General features: G+C 41.9%; 1 protein-coding gene across 1 annotated transcript in view; it reads right to left on the bottom strand.

The window, feature by feature from the left end:
* The window catches only part of LOC140541510 (protein inscuteable homolog), a 34,519-nt gene that overhangs the window by 8,097 nt on the left and 16,142 nt on the right, over window positions 1-10,280 (bottom strand). The window contains exons 3-6 of the mRNA XM_072664176.1: window positions 5,104-5,461; window positions 3,602-3,654; window positions 2,461-2,584; window positions 1,191-1,304 (exon numbers count right to left, since the gene is read on the bottom strand). Coding sequence (XP_072520277.1) covers window positions 1,191-1,304; window positions 2,461-2,584; window positions 3,602-3,654; window positions 5,104-5,461 — 649 coding nt within the window. The remainder of the gene's footprint in view (window positions 1-1,190; window positions 1,305-2,460; window positions 2,585-3,601; window positions 3,655-5,103; window positions 5,462-10,280) is intronic.

Below are 10,280 nucleotides of genomic sequence, written 5' to 3'. Positions count from 1 at the left end.
TTTGAAAGATGAACCAAGTTATTGGGAGAAGGTTTTGTGGTCAGACGAGACCAAAATTGAACTTTTTGGCCTCAACTCCACCCGCCATGTGTTGAGGAAGAAAAATGCTGCCTATGACCCCAAGAACACTGTGCCCACCGTCAAGCATGGAGGTGGAAGCATAATGTTTTGGGGGTGTTTCTCTGCCAAGGGTACAGGGCTACTTCACCGCATCACTGGGAAGATGGATGGAGCCATGTACCGCACAATCCTGAGGGACAACCTCCTCCCCTCTGCCAGGGATCTGAAAATGGGCCGTGGTTGGGTCTTCCAACATGATAACGACCCTAAACATACAGCAAAGGCAACAAAGGATTGGCTCAAGAAAAATCACATTAAGGTCATGGAGTGGCCCAGCCAGTCGCCAGACCTCAATCCGATCGAAAATCTATGGAGGGAGCTGAAGGTCAGAGTTGCCAAGCGACAGCCCACCAACCTTCATGATTTAGAGAGGATCTGCAAAGAAGAGTGGGCCAAAATTCCCCCTGGTGTGTGTGCTAAACTTGTGGTTAACTACAACAAACGTCTCACCGCTGTGCTTGCAAACAAAGGCTTTGCCACTAAGTATTGAGTGTGTTTGGCAAGAGGGATCAAATACTTATTTTCCTCATTGAAATACAAATTAATTAAAATATATTCTTTAAAATTATATTCTGGATTTTTGTCTTGATATTCTGTCTCTCCATGTTAGAATATATCTACCATTAAAAGTGCAGAAGGATAGTGTCTTTATTAGTGGGCAAACAAAGAAAATCAGCAAGGGATCAAATACTTCTTGGACTCACTGTATGTGTGTGTGTGTATGATTGTATATGTCTGTGTGTATGATTGTATATGTGTGTATGAGTGTGTATGTGTGTGTATGATTGTATATGTGTGTGTATGTGTGTATGATTGTATATGTGTGTATGAGTGTGTATGTGTTTGTATGATTGTATATGTGTGTATGTGTGTATGATTGTATACGTGTGTGTGTGTATGATTGTATATGTCTGTGTGTATGATTGTATATGTGTGTGTATGTGTGTATGATTGTATATGTCTGTGTGTGTATGATTATATATGTGTGTATGAGTGTGTATGTGTGTGTATGATTGTATATGTGTGTGTGTGTGTGTGTATGATTGTATATGTGTGTGTCTTGTCTTTACCTTGGCAATGATGCTGCAGAGCTGTGGTCCATCCTGAGTGAGGGACAGCAGGTTGCTGATGGCGTTCTCAATGATGAACACATCGTCTGATTCCTCGACCTGTTTAATCAGGATCTGTTTAAACAAACACACACATCAGCATATCTAATTACTACAGTACCTACCACACTAATTACTACAGTACTCACTACACTAATTACTACAGTACCTACTAAACTAATTACTACAGCACCTACTAAACTAATTACTACAGTACTTACTACACTAATTACTACAGTACTCACTACACTAATTACTACAGCACCTACTACACTAATTACTACAGTACCGACTACACTAATTACTACAGTACTCACTACACTAATTACTACAGTACCTACTAAACTAATTACTACAGTACTTACTACACTAATTACTACAGTACTCACTACACTAATTACTACAGTACCTACTACACTAATTACTACAGTACCGACTACACTAATTACTACAGTACTCACTACACTAATTACTACAGTACCTACTAAACTAATTACTACAGTACTCACTACACTAATTACTACACTACTTACTACAGTTCTCACTACACTAATTACAACACTTATTACTACAGTACTTACTACAGTACTTACTACACTAATTACTACAATACCGACTACACTAATTACTACAGTACTCACTACACTAATTACTACAGTACTACAGGGTGTATCAGATAAAAGTGGTATAACTTCTGTTCTACTGTCTGTTTACCTCCTGTGTTGTAGCTGACAGTGACCATAAGACTTTCATACATAGACACTTATGTATATATAAAAATATATACATTTAAATTAGAGCAGACCACGCCCTCAGATGAAACGGGAGGGCGAACTCAGAGAATATTTTGGGCCTGGGGTCTGAGTCGGCTTTCCTGTGGTCTGCTCAAGAAACCAAACCCTTCATTGGTGTGGTGAGTGAAGGGGGAGATGGGGTGGAGGTGGGTGCAGCATGTGTTTGACATGGGGATGAACTTCTCCCAAATTTCAGCATAACTCATAACTCACAGAACAGCAGGTTCTTCTGGAGTTCTTTATAGAACCGTGACACTTCAAAGATTCCCTAAAAGCTTAAACTGCTCTTTGCCTGGTTTAGCCGTAAACACACACTACAGTAACGCACAAAATGACTCTCAGTCAAAGCCCATGACTATCCAACATCTCTGGCCCAGTGCCAGGTGGTAAGGTCATGTAGTCATGGTCATGATGTGCAGCTACAGTAATGCCTTTACCTGTATTTCATTGGCTAGGGCCATGTCAATCATTTGGCTGAAGGAATCACTGACGTCAGTGAGGATTTCGTGAATGGCCTCCTTCATGGACTTCAGGAAATACTCGTCATCAGTGTGAAGGCACCTGCAGGCCAGAGAAAACAACCACTCTACACACACTCTTCTTATGAAAGCTGATACCGTGTACGCACAGGTGTACAGTATGGAAGTGATCTACAGTTATAGAATATATATATATGAAACACTGTATAGAAACAGTGCAGGTTCACTATAACAGACCTGTAGCAAGAGATTGCATCACAGCTTTCCTTAGTTGGGCATCCATTCCCATGAACACCCATTTCCACGCTTCCACTACATCCATCTCCATCATTATGCCACATCTATTATGCCACCAGATCCATTGTCATGGTCACGGTACATCTATTTCCGTGGATAGGTTACATCTATATTCATGGTCACGCTACATCCATTTTCATGGTTACGCTACATTCATTTCCATGGTTACACTACATCCATATATGCAACATATATACAATATTTAAGTCTTTCATACTGTTCCCAAAACATAAAACCACCCTGTACCCTGTGTTCATATCAGTGTCACAGTTGGAAGCTTGGAGGCGGAGCCAGGTGTAAATGCAAGTAATTTAATAAACCTAAAACAAAACAGAGCAACACAGGAACCGAAGAAACACAAAGTGGAAAACAAAACTAACAAGCGAAACAAACATAGGGGAACCTGCTGCATAACACACACACACACACACACACACAACCAGACCAGGAACACTGACACAAAGGGAGCAGTTACACACAGACCAACAAGCAACACTTGACAAAGATAACGAGAGGACAGGGCTACAAAGAAAGCACAGGTGGGAACACTAATAAGAGGGCGGGGCTAAGGCGGAGAGAAGAACACAAACAAAACAAACCTTGTGCTGACGAGAATACTAAAACGAACAGACAAGGAAAAAAACGGAGAAAACAGAGCAGACGAGCACAAACAGGGCAAAAGCCAACCAGCTTCTTATCTCCCCCCTTTCCCAGGTGAGTGGACGGGTTTAGAAAAGCTCTTCATGTTTAGAGCAGGTGTTAGACTGAGTGTGTCGTTAGACGTTAGTTAGGTGCTTCTTACCTCTCAGTGATAACGGTGAGCTCCATACACTTCTCCAGCAGCGCTGTTTCATACTGCAGCACAGAGGACACACCACGCTTAGCCAGCATTTACACAACACTGAGCAGCATTGACTAGCAGCGCTTCAGCTACACCGAAACACTGCCTATGAACACTGAGCATGGCACACTGAATCTGTGTGCAATTCATTAACAGAGGTAATGTTAACGGAGTGGGGGATTGTTCTCCTAGAAGCCTTGATTAAAGGAGTGGTTTTCCACACAATCTGGACGCTGTAAACCCTGTATTCACACACAATTCAGAGGAGAACTACACTGAGCTGAGATTGATTTTACAGGAATCATAAATATTCTGACGCAAAATGATGTCATTCGCTTGGTGTCGTGTAGGAGGTCTTTAGGTTCTGATATGACAGCCTGACTCCCACCGTAAACCTCAATTACGCACTGCCCCCTCCTGATCCACAGCAATTTACTGGCTGACCTGTCTGTAATCAAACCAAGCTTCAGTAAATGTAGAAAAGTACAGTGCAAACAAAAACACTGTGTTTGAGAACTGCTCATAAACACACCAGTCTCAGTGTTTCTGCAGAAACTTCATTGCCCTTTAGGAGGCGCCAGCTGATTTTCCACCTCAGTGTATACCACAATACCTACATTTATTATTAATATTCACCCTAATGAGAGACTGTAGCTCCGCCTCCTCAGTGTATATCACAATACCTACATTTATTATTAATATTCACCCTAATGAGAGACTGTAGCTCCGCCTCCTCAGTGTATATCACAATACCTACATTTAGAGCGTTATTAATATTCACCCTAATGAGAGACTGTAGCTCCTCCTCCTCAGTGTATATTACAATACCTACATTTAGAGTGTTATTAATATTCACCCTAATGAGAGACTGTAGCCCCGCCTCCTCAGTGTATATCACAATACCTACATTTAGAGCGTTATTAATATTCACCCTAATGAGAGACTGTAGCTCCGCCTCCTCAGTGTATATCACAATACCTACATTTAGAGCGTTATTAATATTCACCCTAATGAGAGACTGTAGCCCCGCCTCCTCAGTGTATATCACAATACCTACATTTAGAGCGTTATTAATATTCACCCTAATGAGAAACTGTAGCTCCTCCTCCTCAGTGTATATCACAATACCTACATTTAGAGCGTTATTAATATTCACCCTAATGAGAGACTGTAGCTCCGCCTCCTCGGTGTATATCACAATACATTATTAAGCATTTTTATTAAGCATTATTAATCTTCACTCTAATGAAAGAGTATAACAATTCACCATATTGTCCATATTGCCTCCTATCTAGCGTACATTAGTTTAGCCCCGCCCATCACAATAAAGTTATAAGACTGCTGTTCAGACAAAGCCAGGGCAAATTCAGGGGAGGGAAATGCAGTTTATGGGCTCTGTAACGAAGGGATCTACTGCCCTTTAAGGTGTGTCCAGTTGCTGTGAGGCTCAGGTACCTGCTCACCTTCTGCATGTGTGCGGGCGTTGCCCGGGCAGCGCTGTACTCATGAACCAGCGAGCGGACATGGCAGTTGGCCCTGACGGCTGTGCTGTGGACACGCTGCCAGCGACCCCGCTCCAGCCTCTGGAACATCTTCCCCAGCTCGGTGCTGACCACCAGCGCCCTCTTTAGAAGTGTCTGCAGGTTGTCCCGGGTCACATGGTCACCGGTGGCACCCACACCGGACACAATGAGCTCACCTGGAGAATCCTCATCCACGCCAATGGGCTTCGACTGCAGAACACACATACACTCCACCTCTGTCATGTGACGCAGATCTTCCATCCAGCGCTGCACTGAGTCCACCTGTATGGCATGCATCCTGAAGCACACACACACACACACACACACACACACATACACACACACACACACAAACACACACACATGATTAGATAACTTTCATTAGAAACTTCAATTCCTCTCCATAAAGAAACTCCACACACCAATCTGCCATAACATTAAAACCATTAAAATTGATAAAAAGTGATGTGGAACCTCCATGAGCCTTGGGCACCCATAACCCTGTTGCCGATTCACCGGTTGTCCTTCTGTGGAGCACTTTTGGTTGGTACTGACTAGTGCATACTGGGAACATCCCACAAGACTTGCCTGATGTTCTGGAGATGTTCTGACCCAGTCATCTATCTAGAACCATACAGTTTGGTTCTTGTCAAAGTGTCTCAGATTCTTACGCTTGTCCATTTTTCCTGCTTTATCACCTTCATCACCTTCAAGAACTGACTGTTCGATGGTATTCACTTCAGCTGGCAGTGGTTTTAATGATATGGCTGACTGTGTGATTATGAATTTTAAATATATATACATTTATTTCAAAATAGATTTCAAAGAATGCAAGCCACAGTGCAGCTGGGGTCATGACCTTTCCACAGTCAGCCCTGACCCATGGGCATGCTCAGAATCAACAACAATAATGCAGATCTAAATAGCAGGTGGAATGTGCAGGTCAATAAGTGCCAATAAGGGTCAATCAAGAGTTAAATATAAGAGGCTTAAAGACACACAGAGGCCGGCGGCCGAGCGCCTATCGATCTCCCCTGCTGTGAACCCTCACTCTGTCTGTTTAGGGGGCTTCAGAGAAGATTTCCTCTGTAAGGCCGAGACTTAATGAAACGGATTTAAAGGGGATTCCCGCTCACACCTGTGACCTCACACAAACTAACACTGCCGTACACACCAGCACAGCAGCCAATAAAGCCGCTTCCACTGTCAGCTCAGCAGTGTTGATGACTTTACCGCCCACTCAGTGGAGTGGACAGGATATTACACACATGCATGACCATATAGAGGAAATGACATTCAGACTGAAGGAGCGGAGAAGTTTGGAGAGTTTGGACAGCAGTTAGAGATGACTCAGAGAAGACTTTGGGGACAGTTACTGCACTTAGAGACAAACGTCCCCTCCCCTCCCTCTAAACATCTTATTTTAGCTTCTAGCCATTCGCTCTGAATGTCCCGGTTCTCCGTTCTGATGAGTTTTTATTAATAACGCTGAGAATGAAGCGCTTCAGAACTTCTCAATATGCCAAGAGGTCTATCTATCTGCCTGTGTTTCTGTCTGTCAGTCTTTTTGTCTGTCTGTCTGCACATAATCACTACAGCAGAGAGACGATCATAAGGTGTGCTCTGGCAGCACTCCAGGTCATATATTACAGCCAGGTCACGAAACTTGCTGCCAATATTATAGCTGACCCCTCCGACCCTGGACATCTCCCCTTCCAACCCCTTCCCTCTGGTAAAGATCCAGGATCATCGGCTTTTTCCTCAGCGCTGTGGCCCATGTTAACCACAATGGATCACTCACACTTTCAATAGAACTTTAAGTGGCCCGGAACACATTTCCTAATTGCGGCCAAGAACTTTACAGATCTCCTTTACCGTGGACCAGAACTTTACAAATGTCCTAATTGTGGTTCAGAACTCTACAATCCCAATATACTACAACTCAATATACTACAACTCAGAACTTTACACACCACCCTTACCGTGGCCCAGAACTTTACAGACCTGCTTACTGTGCTGGTGCTGGTTCTGATGTTGGCTCTGGTGTTGAATTCTGGTTCTGATGCTGGTTCTGATGTTGACTCATACTAAAGTTTATTTTGGGTCAGGAAAAAAAAAAACAGAGCCCATTTTGAGGACTCTCTCTGATACTCCTAAGAGAGCAGAAGGCTGTATCTGCGATCACAGTGAGGGGAACTCCATGATCAAATATACAGATAAAAGCTGAGGCTGATAGAAACAACCTACATACAGCCGGATAATACAGCCTGCACTGATAATGAGCTTCACCTGCAAATAGTCCAGCTCCACCTGGATGCAGGTAAACACTACTACTGAATACAGAGGTTTCTGAATAGTTCTCCGCTTGGACATGTTTTATTATCATTTTTTGGAACAGAACTTTTACATTACCCAGACACTACTACAGAGGTTCTGTATAGCCGCAGCAAGGTTCCTCTATTGTTACTGGAACCTTTTTTCCAATACAACATGGATCTTTATTGATGAGTTTACACCCTGATGAAACGGGTTCTTTCTAATTCAGGTAGGTCATGAGGTGGGTTTTGGACCATTATCCTGTTGCAGAAGCCAACCTTTTTCTTTAGCTTCAGCTTTTGACAGATGGTTTGACAACTGCATCCAGGAATATTTTGTGGAATCCATTCTTCTCTCCACCCATACTACACTGGCAGTGCCACTGGCAGCAACACAGCCGGCGTGACGTGATACATCCACCCTCATGCTTCACAGTTGGCAAAGTAGTCTTTCCATGCAATCTAGTTCCTCTCTCCAAGCATCTCTCTGCTGACGGTGGTCAGAGAGCTCGCTTTGACCTCACCAGTCCACAGCACTCGTTTCCGACACTCCTCTGTCTTCTCTAGATGTTCTAAAGAGCTATAGAAGGATTCAGTGATGTTTGCAGGTTAAGTTTCCTTCTCATGACTCTTAGATCTAAGATCGTTTGTGGAAGCAGCCTTCACAGTGGAAAAGGGCAGCACCATCATTGATTGTGAGCATGGATTACTTTGGTTTTCAGATCTTCAGATGGTTGTTGGAGGAGCTTATGTTTGATGGGTGTCAGAGCCAGAGAACAGAAATCTGATTCAGCTGACAGTTCCTAATTACAGCTGGAAACAGACCTTGACAAAAACAATAGCCTCTGAATTTCATAGGGTGTCCGAACGTTCATATAAGACTATACAAGGAGAACCTCCTCTTTCAAGGAATCCCCAAAATGGAAGTCAATGAACCGTTTGCAGTACTAAATGGAAGTGTATGGTATTGCTCTAAAGAACGTCTTTTGGTACCTTTGTGTAGATGATACACTCTGGTACAACAGAATTCACTGATGCTGATTAAAGGCATGATGAAGAACAGAGCAGCTAAACGACTGCAGCCAAACTAAAGGTTTGATATGTCTGATCCAGCTGAGGGTTCTTCAAAAGAAAAGGGGAAATAAGATTCTCACTCTGAAACAAAAAGAATGCTGAAACCCAGAGCAGTGAGGGTGAGCAGCAGGACCGAGCAGGTTAAAGCATATGCCGTCGTGATAAAGACTTGAACGCTGATGATGTTTGGCACAAGTGGAGGCCAATTAGCCTCAGAGAGCTGGCCCCTGTGGCAGAGCCCACCATGCTAATAGCCCAGGGGTCAGCAGACACATACAGGTCAGGAGCGCACGCAGGAAGAGCAGTGAGGTAAGCACCGGGTCGGATAATCCCCACAATAAGGGCACCTGCTGCCCACGCAGTGTCAATGGCGGCTAATCAGTGGCATGGCCCGGCTGAGAGGAAAGCAGGGAATTTTGCTGTCACTTAATTGGACATCATTTGGATCAGGAGCTGCAGCGCTGTGCACCCACCCCCTCCACCACCACCACCACCACCACCACCACAACCATCACTCCATCACACATTTGTGTAGCTGAGATGATCACCAGTGATGTGATTCCATTAAGTTAAAACATGAGTAAATCTGTCATAATAGCAGCGATTCAGCTCCACCTGTAATACAACAAAACCTAACAGATAACTCACACACACTTCATACTGTATATTAATGATATTAGAGCTTCATACTGGATATTAATGTTATAAGAACTTCATACTGGATATTAATGTTATTAGAGCTTTATACTGGATATTAATGTTATTAGAACTTCATACTGGATATTAATGTTATTAGAGCTTCATACTGGATATTAATGATATTAGAGCTTCATACTGGATATTAATGATATTAGAGCTTCATACTGGATATGAATGATATTAGAGCTTCATACTGGATATTAATGATATTAGAGCTTCATACTGGATATTAATGTTATTAGAGCTTCATACTGGATATTAATGTTATTAGAACTTCATACTGGATATGAATGATATTAGAGCTTCATACTGGATATTAATGTTATTAGAGCTTCATACTGAATATTAATGTTATTAGAGCTTCATACTGGATATTAATGTTATTAGAACTTCATACTGGATATGAATGATATTAGAGCTTCATACTGGATATTAATGATGTTAGAGCTTCATACTGGATATTAATGTTATTAGAGCTTCATACTGGATATGAATGATATTAGAACTTCATACTGGATATTAATGATATTAGAGCTTCATACTGGATATGAATGATGTTAGAGCTTCATACTGAATATTAATGTTATTAGAGCTTCATACTGGATATTAATGTTATTAGAACTTCATACTGGATATGAATGATATTAGAGCTTCATACTGGATATTAATGCTATTAGAGCTTCATACTGGATATTAATGTTATTAGAGCTTCATACTGGATATTAATGATATTAGAGCTTCATACTGGATATTAATGTTATTAGAGCTTCATACTGGATATGAATGATGTTAGAGCTTCATACTGGATATTAATGATATTAGAGCTTCATACTGGATATTAATGATATTAGAGCTTCATACTGGATATTAATGTTATTAGAACTTCATACTGGATATTAATGTTATTAGAGCTTCATACTGGATATTAATGATATTAGAGCTTCATACTGGATATTAATGGTGTTAGAGCTTCATACTGGATATTAATGTTATTAGAGCTTCATACTGGATATTAATGTTATTAGAGCT

This window comes from Salminus brasiliensis, chromosome 19, assembly GCF_030463535.1.
Source record: "Salminus brasiliensis chromosome 19, fSalBra1.hap2, whole genome shotgun sequence".
NCBI lineage: Eukaryota > Metazoa > Chordata > Actinopteri > Characiformes > Bryconidae > Salminus > Salminus brasiliensis.
The sequence above is the reverse complement of the archived record's forward strand: the minus strand, read 5'-3'. Positions and strand labels throughout refer to the sequence as shown.